Here is a 16,298-nt window from a genome sequence, read left to right as displayed (position 1 = left end):
AAATATACCTTGAGAATCGTAGCTCTGTCCCCGTGTGCCACGATCCAGAAAATACGAAAGCGTCTGAGCGAGTATACAAAGGTCAAAGTCTCCCAAACAGCATACGCGATATCGTATCTCGGGATCCGTAAATCTGACGGCACTAACTACTCGATCCAACCGAAGAAGCCTCGCGACGCGTTCCCCGAAGCGGCTGCGCTCCCACACGTACACGTAGAAACACGTACACGCGTGCACACACGTTGCCGAAAGCCTCTTGCCGTCATCCAACTTCTCGCTTGAAGGATATATTCACTGTGTGATATTTTGTGAAGCGTGTATAACCGCTGAAAGACACGGATTGCGAACGCATATAGCAGCCAACGGGAAGGAAGTAGCAAGAGCTGGAGAGAACTGTAGGATGAGTGGAAGATGGAGAAGGATGCGCCGCGACGGAGAAAGATAGACAGAGATAGACATAGAGAGAGATAGAGATGGGGAGAGAGAGTCATGAAACGGATAAAGAGGAGAGAAGATAGATATAGGAGAAATAGAAGCCCCCGCGCTGCGTATGTTATGGATATCCATTCGTAGTGGATGGGAAGCGAACGTAGTCGGTCTCACAGCAGAATGATCACAGGATGACGCGGCAAACGGCGGGAAACGAGCGATACAGGCGACGAGGCCAGAACCGAGAGAGACGGCTGCGAGGCTCCTTGCAAATCGCATCACAGATCAAACACGGCTTGTATATTAAACGCAACCTGCTAAGGCGTCCCACCGACTGCTTATCTACTGTCCAAGCTTTCGGGTCAAGCTTGAACCACCACCGAGGCATCGTCCGCAACCGTGTCGCGCGTTTCTTCCGCAAGAAGCTCGTCCAGGCCACCGATGACGAGCCCGGACCCCGATCTCCGCGCACGATAAACGTTTCTCGACGCGCCACCGCTTCCGAAATGAACATTCCAGGCCAGTACTTTAGCCACTCGACGTGTAAGCCACTATCGTTTGACGACTCGGCTACGTGACACGGATGATGACGCGCGCTCGCGCGTTCCTCCTAGACGCAGACACACGCGTGCACGCGCGAATCCTAAGAAGCAGCCGAGGATGCAAAATTGAACGCCCGCTTCGCACGCTCCGATGAATAGTAGCGTGTGACGAATCACGGAGACGCCTCCGTGTGTCGGTCGCTTAAGACCAGATACGGAACTCCGATCGTGTACCCTGTGAGACTCCGGGATGCGATTGGAAAGCTAATGTCCCGTCGCTGACAGCGTCGTTCGGCTGTGTCGCGGCAGAAACGCGATTCGGCGTTGCCGTGTCTCGAATCGGTGATCCAGCAGGGGAATCTTTCGTCGGGATTGTCAGGGTGTCCAATGAACGGTGGTACTCCCGCGTTCGAGGTACCTGGAACCTTGACAATCGTTTCGGGTAGTCGGGTAGTTGTTCGGATTGTTCGCTTCGACGAAAGAAAGAATCGATTGGATCGATGGATGGCAATGAACTCGAAGTTTCGCGAAGTTGGGGATGTTTAAACGGTCGATGAATTCTCTCCTAAGTACGATGAGCTGTAATAGTTCATTAGGTCTTTCACGGTTTGCGTCAAAAGTCGTTCTGTTCAAGTGATAGACTTTTCGGGACCAAGGAGTATGTACAATGTATGTAATCGTCAGATACTAACGCAAAAGTTGGAACAGAAAGGGTGTATCAGGATCTGAACGAATCAAAATCTGTATCACGATTTATCGATACAGATAAATGATAGATAGGTCTGCATCTATTCTTTAAGATCGCACAGATGGACACGAGACAGAGACGTACCGATTTAGTTAATAGTTTTCGTGTCCTTGTACACGCAACTTGCACGTACACGAGCGCCATCTTGACAACCGATCTATCTTCCACGGTAGCAGTTTACCCAACGTCGCTGGAGAGATCCTTCCAGGACTAGCAACGACGCACTTACTAGGACTTAACATGGAAGTTGAAACACAAAGATCGTACCGTAGGATAGAAGATCGTCAATGGACCAAAGCGAGTCCTTACCTCCTACGTCGTATCCACAACGATCGCTTTTGATACGTATCTACAGTGTCGTTTAAACGTAGCGAGACAGACCTAACCTGTCCCCGCGCGCTCGTAAACTTCTCTCCAGCTATGTGGTTGTTTGGCATCCTCCCTAGGAGTTTGCCCCAATTGCCTTGTTTTCAACCTACGCCTCTTCGGAGTCCAGGTAAAGCATACAATACCCCGAACCATCGGACGCCAAAAATACTACGAAAAGTGTCTACCAGAGAGGTTGAACTTTACCAAGAACGCGTAACATGAACTATCCAGAGTACCAATACGCACATGCGCAACCTTGTACGTTCGCGAATTCTAGGCTAAAAATATACCTACTTGTTCTTCTCTGTCCACCTCAATTACACCACTTTATATACTCTGTCCAGGTCTAGGGAAGACGCGACTCGAACATCTACGTTTTCCACAACAGGGGTACACCCATCTGCCTTTCGAGGGGTTAACCCCAATTGCTACCGTTTTCAAAGCGATACTCCGGGTCAAACGGTCGCAAACACACCTCTGACTATTCGATATAAAAATCAAAAGTCAACGGTACGAAAGTCAAAGGTACGAACCGCGTGTTCGCAAATCTCTAGAAACTTACCTGGCTCAATGGACGAATCCGCTCGTGGATCGACTTCTCCGCTTGCATCGCCGAGGGCGGTGGATGATCGGGGGTCGGTGGTTGAACGTAGTGCGTGGGGCTGGTCGGTAGCATCATTTGTACTCGTTTCAGGCGCTTGTCCGTCGCCTCGCGGCCCTCGGTGGCCGAGTGTTCGTCGTTCGTGTCGCGTTTCTCGTCCAGGAGGCTCTCCTGGGATGACTTCAGCGTGAGGAACGCGTTCGAGACGAAGGTTTGCTCCTGGACGATCGAGTCGATCTCGCTGCACGGCGATTTGTCCGCGTACGGGCTGGTCCTCGACTCGTAACTCTCGTAAGCCTGCCGGCGTAGCTTTCGTCGAGGATTCAACGTCTTGATCGGTCGGTTCTCGTAGATGGACGTGATCGCGACTGGTTCAACGTTCGCGTCCCGTTTCTCCTCCCCGTCCGGCACATGGGACTTCATCTCGACGTATTGGTCCATGCTCCTCATCACGTAACGCAATTGTTCCCAACGTTTTTGTAGCTGCTCGAGATCGATGTGGCTACGGGCACCGCTCCGCGCCATGAACAAGTACTCGTAGTTGCTCGGCCCTAGCGAGCAATCCGCCGACAAGGACATCTGGGTCTGCAGATGCGTCGGCGACACGGACAGGTTGCGTCTGGGCGGTTTTTTCGGCGGCGTTGGCTGTAACGCGAAAAACAAAACAACTTCAACCAGATATTCGAGACCTTCGCGCTCGCTCGGCTTTTTCCACGGTTGGTATTTACAGTCGACGGTGTTCCGGGTACACTTGCTCGCGTATTCTTCGAACAGTGTTTCGGTATCGACACGTACGCTTTCGAGAGAAACAAAAGTGAAAAAGGACGTTTCTTAACGAGCCACGTTGCACGATGCGATTAGAATACAGCTTTCGGTGTGTTTTTAAAGTGGAGGATGGACATTCCTCCTCTCGGTGTTATATCGAGAACAGAATGGTAGTGACCGATAGAAGCGAACAAGTTCGGAATCAGTTTTCTTTTGAATATATATTAATAGCTGAATATAACAATATTTTATTTTCATGTTCGCGCTCTCGTTTATTTTCAGGTGTAAGTATTCGTTTAAAAAAAAATTGTGTAAGACATTTTTGTTTCTTTTATTTAGATTTATAAATCTATATTATTGTTTTACTTAAGGATTCGAACATTGTTAGTTTTAATCTTATTTCATTAAAAAGTGAGTGGTTGTATATGGTTAAAAGGAAGCTGTTTTTTAAACGGATTATCGAATCTTACTATTTCAGGTATGTGGTAGAAAAAAACTCGTTTTCACTTCTGGTTCTCTCTTTGTGAATACATACATCATTAGCTCTATAATGGAACTGCAATAGGTGCAAATTTAACTGAATGTTCACGGCCATTTTACATAGGGGTGTGTCTGTTAATTTGCGAGAAGAGATTAAATATAGAGCTGTAAAGTAGCTAAACACTATGCTGGAGATAATTCATCAACATCCTTGGACAGTCGGTTAAATTTGCATCCATTGTAATTGCAATATTTACGAAACCTTTGAACGCTTTTCTAAAAGGACACGACAAACGGAATCGATCGTAAAATATTAACTATTATACAAGCGTGACTTCGTTAAACTTAATGATTCGTCTGTTCGAAGAAAATTAAATGGTTTTTGCAAACTATGAATTATACAAGCTGACAGAAAATAGCCGATTGCTTTGATCCTTTACTGTCCGTACTATGCAATAGTCTGATAAGAAAAGAATAATAATAAATAAATTGCACGGTCGTTCTTGTATTACCAAAATGCCAACACGAAAAATCTACAAGTACCGAGTGACAAAAAAATACTGAACACTTTCGAAAATATAGAATTTATAAAATTGATTAAATTAATTGAAATATTGAAAAGTGTTCGATTGAATCAAAACCACCCTGTAATATTATGGTGAACGTTGGTAAAACCTCGCTGGAAAAGCTGAACCGTAAAAAATTAAATCGATCTTTACAGTAAATCCGTTTCCATTATGGCAAAAAAATAATACTTCATAAATGATTAACTCGTAAATGATTATCCGTCGAGAACGAACAGGTACACAGCATCATTGCGATACGTTGAACTTTAATAAAGAAAATCGAAGCAAGTGTATTTTGTGCGAAAAAAAAAAATGGTTCCGAGAAAACGAAGTCCGTCTAAAAGTAGCGATTAATTGTCGGACAAGTGTCTTTAGAAGCTAATACTCGAATATTCCCGTGCCATTTTCACGAAGCTCCTTCTCGTTCGAAGGAAAAAGCGTACTCCGACGTCAGAATGCCGGGCCAATTAACCCGCGATCAATTTGTCCACGTTAACGAACTGTAAGGCGCGGAGATGATTCATTGCCGTGTTATACGCTAGAGTTCATCGTTCTAAAAAGAGTCAATCTCCGGCAAGAGAGAGAAAAAGAGAACACGTAAGAACAAAACGTTCGTCGTACAAATTGTGATCTTAGTAACGAGTAGGGATGGGATCAAGTTCAATATGTACTCGTGAATCCGAGCTAATTTTAATACCCAAATTCCAACCTCGTGGCGTTCGAACACCACTCGCAAGAAACATTGATTCACTCGTTGCACCGGGACGAGTACTTGCAAGAATACGAAAATGCATTTATAAATATTTCGACGTTTAAAAAATCGAACGACTCTGTATACAACAGGTCTTGATACATTTACTCTTGATGCTTATAATATTGTTTGAACTTCTTCAACGGTAATTGTTTAAAAATTATGATCGATTTACTATGTATATTTAGTTCGTTTCTAAATAGAAGATGATAGTACTGTTTCGTAACACGATCACCGTTAGGAGGTTGTTTTCTAATCTTACTGTTTCAGATGCTGCTTCAGGTAGTTAAATGAAACATACAGATTACTGTAATTGATTCCACGGATAGTAACAGAAAATGATTTGAAAGAAATCAAAATTTCTACCGAGATACTCGTAAAACTTTCAAACAGTACAATTCCCACTTTCAAGCGACAATTCTTTACATCGGATTCAAGTAACGGAATCGTTCCCACCAGTGTTAATATTTATGTAATACAAATTAAAATTTCTATATTCTTCGTCAGATCTTCGCGACAGTATTATCGATAGACTGGCGAGACTTTCCCGATGAAAATGAGTCCAAACACGACAACATTCGTAATACTTTTACTTTTACTCAAAATCAGCTGTTTCTCAAAATTAATCGAAAAAAAAAGAGTATAATCAAAAGTAATCTAAAGTAGACCGTGTTTGGGCTCGTTTTCATCGGCAAAACTTCGCCCATTCATCAACAATACTCTCGCCAAGACGCAACGAAAAATAAAAAAAAATGATCAACTCTCGAACAACCGTGTTACTGAAATCCGGCTATAAAAATACCGCACAAAAGCAGGAGGTGCTTTCATTTCCCGAAATATTCACAAAAGCGTCTCATTTACCTCGAACTACCTATTTCTGTATCGCGAACAACTCACGGACCTCGTTCGCGAGTTACTTGATCCCATCGCTACTAACGAGGGAGTCTCCGCGCCGATTCGAAAAACGCGGCGTGCGAAAACGTGGAAAACAAGCAAAGTGTCCGGAAATTGTGATCGAATCCGAATCGAAGTAAACGCGAATCGATCGGTGTGACGCGTGGCCGGCAATTGATCGGTATCGTTCGATGGAATTTCGTTTGAAATTTTGCTTCGAAGGAGCGCGCTTCTCGCGAGCTCGCGCGACCCTTCGTCGAGTCAGGGATCTGATCGTAAAGGGAACTCATTCTTACCGAGACTTTATTGTTAGAGGCGGGGCTGTGGAGAGAACTGGACAAGGGTGCCATTGGCAAGTAAATCCCGGCGGCGCTGGAATCGTTGGGCAAACAACGCCGGTCCCGTGGGCTCCGTCCACCGACGCTCGAGGACGAGGAAACGCTCAATTGGTCCGACTCCCTGCCACCCCCGTATCCCGTGGGTAATGTCAAGGACAGATCCTCCGACACGAAGCTACCCTCCATTGTTCCTCGAGGTACCGGTGGCGTTTGGTACAATCCGCTGTCGGAACCCCTGCGCAACCAAACTGAACGTCTCAACGGGACCAATTCACGATTAACTCGCTAATAGCTTGTTTGATCGAACCTGTTCCCTTTATTGCTTTTCTTTTTCTTAGTTTCGATAATGTGTACAGCCGCTAATTTTAGCCAGCGTGGTCCGGTGGTAGCGCTTAGGACGACACGCACCGCGGAATGGATTTCGAATTTTACACGAACTATTCAACGCGTTAATCAACGATGCAATTGATGCTTCGATGTTTTCTATAGGATAGGGACTGAAACATGTACTTGCATTCGTTGTACTTTTTTTTTTTTTTTCGTCGAGTGGCATGCAACAAAATTAAAATATGTAGTAATCCATTGGAAGGAATAAGTTTAATACTTTGATCATTTCTGTCGTACAAATTAATCGTGCGTTTGTTTGTTGCTACGAATCTTTTCAACTTTGTTCTCCACTCGCGCATCACGCGAGCGACAAGTGTCTCCGATTTGTCACGATTGCACAATCCGCGCGCAAGATTTATTAACGCGTGTAGACAGGTTGCGATTAATGTCGGTATTACGAGTAATACAAATCTTGAGCGATTATGCGTATACAGTCAGGTTGCAGTGTACCGAACGTGGATGAAGAAACTTTTTAAACGCGGTGTAATAACGAATAGTACAAAATAGTATTATATGAAAAGTAAAAATTAAATCTTTAATCTTCCTGTGGCAATTCCTTCGATAACCTGAGAATAACACTTTTTTACAAAAATCTATTCAAATGCATAGAATAAAATACATATAGATATAGACTGTTCAATCAAGAAAATTTATCGTGTTATCAAACTACAGGGTGTAACTGGAATAGGTGGCGAAACTTAACGAGTGTGTTTCACTCGTTTCGAGGATAGAAAATGGTCTCTCTCGTGTGAACACGAGACTTGTAACTTTTCGAGTTACGAACACTTTTAATTTACTTACTCGGTTACAGAAATTGCTGCTAATTATTCCTTTCCGTTGTGCTCATAAACCGTCAGGTCCAAACATTCTTCGAGTACTTTAACTAGTCCCGGTTAACTGCACCGAGCGATCCAATTTTTTCCAAATCGACGATGCACCGAACTGAATGTATGCACTTTCAGCAGGACGTAGTCTTTCGAGAAATGTACCTCGATAGAAGTACTGCGAGCTTCTCCGCAGTTTCCACCAGCTCGATCGTACGTGTACCGAGTATCTGCCCACTCGTGTTAAGACAAATTGCCATCTTGATAAACGCTATCTCAATTACCAAGCGCTTAGATAGAGACTGATCATTTTTGTATTACGATCGACACGAATACCAATGTTAAGTCCGATATTGAGTAACTTCGTTGCTTACCTCTGGTAGATAGAAAATGATAACCTCTATCTTGAATTCCAAATCTGATATACATCACTGTTAAACTTGACCAAGATCGTAAAGCTCGACGTACAAAATTTTACATACATAATCAACCACCTTGGCCACTACTAATTTTCAATTTTCATCCATGCTATTGGTTCGTATCAAATTCGATTTTGGTCATTGTATAAATGGTACCGAAATCGTATCAATCGCAACCTGACTGCATTTATATTCTAATTCTCGTACAGTAGTCTTACTATATACGTACAGTGTTCTATTAAATCGAAAATAGGAAGAAAATACTCGTCAATACTATCGATGAAATTTTCAAGTTTCAAGTTTCAATTTTCAATACCGATTCCGATACTCCCATTGACTCCAACCTTGTGACTGTTCGCAAACGGTACCGAAGTAACATCAATCGCAACACGTCTCTATTTATACTACAAACACTCGTACAACGATAAGTAACCAGTAAGAAGCTACTCGTCTTCGACGAGACTTGAAAATCCTCCTTCCGTACGATTTGACAAAATGGCCACGATGCATCGTAATCGAAAGCGCTACCGTCGTAATGGCGGAATGTTTGCATGTCATTACCGTGTGGTGTCGCGTTGTGCTAACGTTATTCTGTTGGTGGTAGTGTTTTGTGGTTTGTCGTCGGGAGTTTGATCGGAACTTTCGAGAGTATTTATCGAGTTGAGAGTGTCGGACATGGACATAAAGACGCTGTCGAAGACGGAACTGGGGTCGGAGTCCTCTGTCTGCTGGAGGGTCCTCCGTACTCCGTTCACTGGTTCCCCGATCTGCTCGTCTTCACTGAAATCCGCAATCCATCGAGTGTCGTCAGATTCGAGTGCGGTGCCTAATGATTTATCTACCGTCGCATACTGAAAGCGAAGCAACGCGACCCGGCGCTCGTTGCCGAAGTCAACGCCAAACAACTCGCTGCATTGTCTCCGATACTGTCTAACACGAAAACTGTACAAGCACGCGAGAGATTTTCCATTCCAAATGTCTCGTATCTCCGGTAAATAGACACGGCAAATATTATCTATTCTACTGGCACGTGGCCGTTACAAAGAACTATTGACTCACGAATTAGAAAGCTTAGAGTGTCTCCGAAGTGTTCCGCAATATTACGTTCGTTCGGATCGCTTCTTTCAACGAGAGTTTCCTCGTACCATCTACGGTTCATTCACAATCCGATGTATTATTACAATACGACAGTAATCGGTAATCGTTAACCCTTTCGCCGCGATACTATTGTTTCTGTGTATCTTTTGCGGTTTTCGTACTCGTTTACGCTCGTTTCGTACGGTGTTACGAGGAATACTGTCAATCAAGTACCGAATTAGGGGTACTAACGTACGGTTGAGCTCGTATCGAAAAGTTTGAACCGATCTCTGCCGAGATTGTTATCGAAAAGACGACGTGACATCTATACGTGGTATCGAGTCGCAATTGGATAATCTATCGAGTATCCATGAGTGATTTAAATAGTGGACCCAACGAAAGCGTCGAACCGATCTTTGAGTGACTATTACTTAAAAACTGACCGAAGCTACGATAACAAAGACCGGTCGAGTCGACGAGCGGCCGCGGCAGCGAAAGGTTTAACGATCCCCCGATGACCCACATAAAAACGAAATATCCCCGGAGTTCCCTAAACTTCCAACTACGTTTCACCTTTTCATCCGTACGCAGCCATTCGATATCGCGCGCGGCGGTAAACACAATAGCCAGGCGAGCCAAGCGTAAGGAATACCGCAGCAGTATGGTCGCGACTGTTCATCTGTCAGGCAACACCGAAAGAATAGCACTCAGGTACCATCGTACCTCCCAACAATGCGTAACTTTAACTAGAGACGTCCGCGAGTAGCGAGTGCCGACTTTTTAATGAGGCCACGTAGACGAGGTCGGAGCCCAAGCGGTGAAACGGAGAAAGAGAACAGGAGGAACGGGAGGAACGGGAGAACCGGCACCGGGAGGATGAGGTGGAACGGGAGGAAGAGGAGGAGGAGGAGGTGGAGGAGAGGTAGAAACAAGCGAAGGTAGAGGTGAACGAGGAGCCGGCGAACCGCGGCTGGAGGCCATGCCCATAGGACGAGGGAGAGAGCAATGGTTATTAGTTTTATGCTGAGACGGGCTAACATTTACATTGTTTAACGTGATGGATTCATCTCGAGGCGGCCGAGCCACGGCTACCGACGTCAAACATTGACGGTGGAGGTGCGGAGAGCACCGGTACCACTTCCTTCTCCGTCTCTCGCTCGGTCGTTCCGTACTCGTCCTGGTTCGTCGGGTCTTTCTTTCCCCCAGGTTCATCGTCTCTCCCTTTTTCCCTCTGTCAGTCTTTTGCTCGCCCAGCGTCCTCTTTCTCCGTCTGGTCGAGCCAACCAGTAGCGCTTAGCAGCTAGCAGTAGCACCGGCGGAGAGAGTACCAATGGGGTGATACCGGCGGGGGGTGACCCAGGGGTGAACGAGGCGGTCGGACCCACCATCGCCTGCCTACATCAGGAAAATTAAACCAAGCCAAGCGGTGCTTAACGCGCTGGGGCTACACGCGGCCGCGCCACCTCCTCCAACCTCTCCTCCACCTCCACCGCCACCTCCTCCACCTCATACCGCCTCCTCCACTTTCAGCTTCCCTTTTCGGTCCGAGAACCTTTCCTCCTCCTCCTACACCTCCACCTCCACCTCCTCCACCTCCACCTCCCGGCGCACCGCCGGCACACCGGCAGAGACGCGGCCACCACCGACTCCGCTAACCATCATCCGTGCACTCGCACTCACGGCACTCTCCGCTCATTCACTCCGCGTGCCCGCCCGGTCCACGTCTACGCTTTTGTTTACCCAACATCTCCTATATTAAAGCTGCCACGGTTATGCGCTCGTCTATACCGTATATACGTATATCCGGTCTTTCTAGAAAATATTACCGGCCTCCGCTCTTATCCGATGCACCGACGCGATAGCCTTTTCTCCCCGGGCGAAGATGACGCCGGATGAGCACAAATACTGAACGATAACCTGGCCCGGGTACGATCGCCCCCCACCCCGACACCCCTTCCTTCCTTCCTTTTTTTTTCCCTTCCCTTCTCTCTTTCTTTTTCTTTCTTCTTTCTTTTTTCTTTCTCTTCGTTGCCGCGAAGTCGTTGCACGTAACGCGAAACGGGGGAATACCCGATGCGTCGTGCCCCCGACACGGGACGCTGCGATTGGTCGTGGCGGAACTTGCGTGGCTGTACATAGCTTTTCCGTACTTTTTTTCTTTCTTTCTTTTCTCGTTTTTTAACAGGTTGAACACCGTGACGGTCACCGGTGGGCTCGACGAGCTCAGCTCAACGTTTCGCTAAAGGGTTCGCGAGAAGCGAATGCAAACTTTTAGCTAAACCGGGTGAAGACTTTTGAATGGTAAAATTTTTGCATAATTTTAAACAACGTTACCGTAAAGCACGGATTGCCGGATTTTTTCTAATTTTTACGCCACGGTTTCCGCGATTGTCGAGGAGATTCTCGAACGTGGTGATCAACGCGTTAATCGCAATGGAAATTTACCGATCTCTTTACTCTCTCTTTCGCTCCTCGAGTATCGATTGTTTTTCCACGAAGTTGACCCAAATCGTGCACACGATTCTCCGTTCCCTTTATACTTTCCCGAAACGTCCCGTTCGATACAAGTGCAGCACCGGACCGAGCTATGGTTTTTCCCGTTGGCCGAGTAATGCTTTTACGGTGTCTACCTCGACGCTGGAAATTGAGATTTGGAATCGTTCTTTTATTTCTCGTCCGCCGAGACGAGTGGACGTCGTGTTTGTTGGCCTAGCTTCGAAGTGTAAAGCCACGTTCCCGCGTGCACAACGCGCGGAGAACTTTTAAGTGCTACCACTCGAGACTTTTTCACCGCTTCGAGTGTGCTTCGCGCCACAGCACGGTGCACATGTAGGAACGTGGCTTTACACCGGTTTATTACCGAATCTCGGCCCAAGAATCGACAGAGAAAATTGTTATTTATTCCATCGTGACCGAAACGTTATTTATCTACGACTCACTCGGCTTCGTGGACACCGTGGACGCGAGCGGGCAACGAAATCGAGTTTCGAGAATCGATCGGGACAGCTACGCGACAACCCGAAGGACAGTGCACTGATGCACGGTTAACTTTCCACGATTCGTCTCCTACGTTCCAATTCCTTTAACTTAGAGTCTCGAGCTCAACGAAACCTGGCCCAGCAGAGAAGGAAAGGCGTATATTGTGTCTTGTAATATTGCATTATACATTATCAATTAAATAGATTGAAAGTAATTCGAGTTAAGGACACGTCGTGTTTGGACTCAATTGGAAGAATCCGAAGAACGCGTAGGTATCATTGTTTAGAAGCATAACGCGAAAGCTGCGGAAAGTGGAATTTTTAATAATTTTTTTTATCATAGTTACATCTTTTTAAAGTGCCTCTCCCTTACTCCCGTTACGACTATTCTCTTTCTTTGTCGAGCAACGTTCACTTCTATATAAACTAAGCTACCCTGGTGCGCGATACCTTCACTGCTGTATACCAAATCTAAATTGTTAACCGTGCATCGTTGTGCCACATGCACAACCATAAGTCTCGAACATAAGAAAATGCACAGTGTGCAGTCGCGTGAATTCGAGTTCGATTCGAAAGCGAGTAACCGATTCGTTCGGAATCGGATCGGAGTTCATCGTCGGTTTCTAGAGATCCAAAATGGCCGGTAAGAATCTGTCTCGTGCGTTGCACGGGAATGCATTACGGTTGATATTAATCCTAAATATAGTCCAGATCGTACCGAGAATCTCTTTCTTATCGCGGCTCTCCATCATCCGCCTATCCCATATTTCTCAACTAACCAGTTTCTCGGATCGCGTCGAGTAACCTAAGTAGCGAGCGTCTTCGGCGTGCATCCGCTGAAATAATGAACACCGGTCGCCTTAACCGGCAGCGCAACAGCGAGCATCGAGCACGATGACACGCAAAATTGCAAAAATGGTTTACGACTCGAAAGGAGCCACGGTTGGGATAAGGAGCAAGCGACGACACGCGCGCAGGCAAAGTGACAAAAGAGGGTAGAAGAAAAGAAAAAGAAGAAGAAGAAGAAGAAGAAGTAGAAAAGAGAAAAGAAAACAGAGATACTCACAACGACATAACGGAAGTGCCGGAAACACGGCGATCGTCGTCCCGAGGCTTATGATAGAACTGCCATTGAGTAGGCGATGTCCCTTCCGCCGGAGAAAGATCATCCCCCGGACGAACGTTCTCGTAAGGGCTGCCCAATGAATCGCCACCCTGGACCGGAATGGGTGGCAAGTTTTCGCTGTCGGCGTCGCTTTCCACACCGGAGGAAGACCTGTGCCCTGTACGCAATTCATTGTTCACAAGTCATTCCGGATGAACGAACATCTCTCTCATATTTTTACGTTACCGAACGATTGATCCCTTTGTACTCAACGCGGACGAGGGTCGATGTAATCGCCACGCAACGGGTTAGAAGCAATTTTAGAACATCGAGAACACCGAGTGTTTCGGTTGCTCGATACACTTAGGTCGATTTTAAACGTTTGGGAAAACATTGCATGGTATTTTCACAGACTGAAATTCTCGAACGATAGAATGGATTTTAAAACACCGAGAACATCGATTATTCGAAACACTAGGTCGATTTTGAACGTTTGGGAAAAATTGCATTGTATCTTCACAGATTGAAATCCTCGAAAGGTAGAATAAATTTTAAAACACCGAGAACACCGAGTGTTTCAGCTACTTGTAACACTAGGTCGATTTTAGACTTTTGTACTCCAAATATTGTACTCCAAATATTGAATGAACTTCAGTGGATTTGGAAAAATTTGTACAGATCACATTTCAAGGGTAGGTATCTGAAGAGGTTGCAGACCCTGGGTTGCGTCCATCGTGGGATTATGAATCAGTGACACTACTGGTTAGTTGCCTTGGTTTGTGAAGTAAGGTAAGACATTAAAAGGTTTAACTGCAAACCGGTGAGCCTACTTAGCGATGGAAATAACACTTTGCCCAGACAAGTATCCGTATTTGTGCTACTACTAAATCTACCATTGTGAATCAATGGCAATATCTATTTGATTCATCTTAATTGATGAAGCAAGAAGCGACATTGAAAGATTCAACTATGAACTGATGATTCTACTTAACAATGGAAATAAACGCTATGTCCAACCTAGTATGTCCATGCTTGTGCTACTACTGGGTTCATCGTTACGACTAACAAAATTACCAATGAAAAGTAACTTTTCGATGAATATTCTCCCGTGAGATAGTCCATGTGTTGCGCGTCTCTCATTGCGAAACACACGTGTAATATCATTACTCACATTACGTGCGATTTAATATATAATTTCACGGCTGGAACAACGCACAGGGTCATCGAAGGGAAAACTAACAAGGGAGATGCACTTGGTGGACACGCACTTTTTATCACCGCGGTGATATCCTGTGTGACGTGCGGCGGGAACTGCCCCAAGAGATCGAGGACCGTGTTCTGCCGCGAATCCCGAATGGCCAAGTCGACCCCCCGGTCCAGAAGTGCCCGCACCACCTCCATTTTCCCGCAGAGTGCAGCCTCGTGCATCGCGGTACCTGCGGACGTCCTCGTGTTCACATCGACGCCCGCGGCGAGCAACACCTCCACCACGGCTCTGGAATAAAAAAAAAGAAAAGAATTTTTCCGTTGCATTGTCTGCGTTACACTGACTCTCGTTGTATCACTTTTTCTTTTTTCTTTTTTTTTTTTTTACGAGAAATACGAAAACAATCGAGTGCGCGAACGATGCGAGTAAAAAGGATTCTTACGATATTGGTCTATCGGGGTAGATCGTATCTCCCGTTTCCTCGAAGGTAGATAAAAATGGCGGAGGTACGAATCGAACGGTATCTGTAACAAGTTCTACCTCTTTATGGACTTTTTCTTTTACAAGTGCGACAATGCATCTGCAAAGTACAATCGGAGCATTCCTTTTCAAACGAGACTACAGGTTTTTCTTTAAGTATTTCGGGTATCAAAGTTTCAAGGAATTGGTGTCATTTTCTTCATTCTTGAAACATTGTTCTCTCGATTAACAGGTTAGTTGCACCATTGAGGCAGATCCTTTCTTTTTGTAATTTTTCGAGAAGAGAAAAATCTTGAATCTTGAAACAAAAATTCTAAAAGAAACTACGTTATTATTCCTGCGTATACGATGAAAATTCTAAATGAAATTCTTAACTGTCTAATCTTTGTAAATTTCGAAATATCGGACTATTTCCTTTCTACTACTACTACTACACTCTTTCAGGGGAGTAGAAAGCTAAAAATCCTCGATTTTCATCCTAATCGCTTCTCCCTGTGAAACTAAACTTCTACAGCAACAATCTCTAATTTTCAAAATTCGTAAATTTCAAAATATCGGACTACTTCCCTGCTTTATTCTCCCCTGAAAGGGAGTAGAAAGCTTAAAATCCTTGGTTTTTATTCTAATTACTCTTCGTTGCAAAACAAAACTTCTACAGCAAAAACTTCTAATTTTCAAAATTCGTAAATTTCAAAATATCGGACTACTTCCTTACTTTACTCTCCCCTGAAAGGGAGTAGAAAGCTAAAAATTCTTGATTTTCATCCTAATCACTCCTCCAATTTTCGAAATTCGTGAAGTATCGAATACTTCCCTTCGAAATATCGAAGGGAGATATCGAACCACTTCCCTTCTACTACTACTCCCTTGAAGGGAAATAAAGAGCTATAAATCCACAATTTTCATTTTAATCACTCCTCCCTTTGAAACAAAACTTCTACATCAAAAACCCCAAATTTTCGAAATTTGTGAACTATCGAATACTTCCCTTCGAAATATCTAAGGGAAATATCGAACCACTTCCCTTCTACTACTACTCCTTTAAAGGAAACTAAAGAGCTAAGAATCCTCAATTTCCATCCTAATCGCTTCTCCCTGCAAAACAAAACTTCTACATCAAAAAGCCTCAATTTTTCGAAATTCGTGAACTATCGAATATTTCCCTTCGAAATATCTAAGGAAAATATCGAACCACTTCCCTCCTACTACTACTACTATAAAGAAAAGTAAGGAGCTAAAAATCCTCAATTTCCATCCTAATCGCTTCTCCCAGCGAAACAAAACTTCTACATCAAAAAGCCCAAATTTTCGAAATTCGTGAATTTGGAAATATCGAAC

The 16,298-nt window shown here is 44.8% G+C and overlaps 1 protein-coding gene across 2 annotated transcripts in view; it reads right to left on the bottom strand.

Moving 5' to 3' along the window:
• LOC143152880 (ankyrin repeat and SAM domain-containing protein 1A) overlaps nt 1–16,298 on the bottom strand; it is a 120,161-nt gene that overhangs the window by 71,141 nt on the left and 32,722 nt on the right. The window contains exons 6-10 of one of the 2 annotated variants that reach the window (XM_076323469.1): nt 14,542–14,768; nt 13,235–13,451; nt 8,675–8,893; nt 6,442–6,718; nt 2,651–3,334 (exon numbers count right to left, since the gene is read on the bottom strand). In XM_076323469.1, the coding sequence (XP_076179584.1) occupies nt 2,651–3,334; nt 6,442–6,718; nt 8,675–8,893; nt 13,235–13,451; nt 14,542–14,768 (1,624 nt within the window). The remainder of the gene's footprint in view (nt 1–2,650; nt 3,335–6,441; nt 6,719–8,674; nt 8,894–13,234; nt 13,452–14,541; nt 14,769–16,298) is intronic. The other variant, XM_076323471.1, reaches the window with a different exon arrangement.

This window comes from Ptiloglossa arizonensis, chromosome 11, assembly GCF_051014685.1.
Source record: "Ptiloglossa arizonensis isolate GNS036 chromosome 11, iyPtiAriz1_principal, whole genome shotgun sequence".
Classification (NCBI taxonomy): domain Eukaryota; kingdom Metazoa; phylum Arthropoda; class Insecta; order Hymenoptera; family Colletidae; genus Ptiloglossa; species Ptiloglossa arizonensis.
Note: the sequence above shows the minus strand (reverse complement) of the source record. Positions and strands in the feature narration are given on the sequence as shown.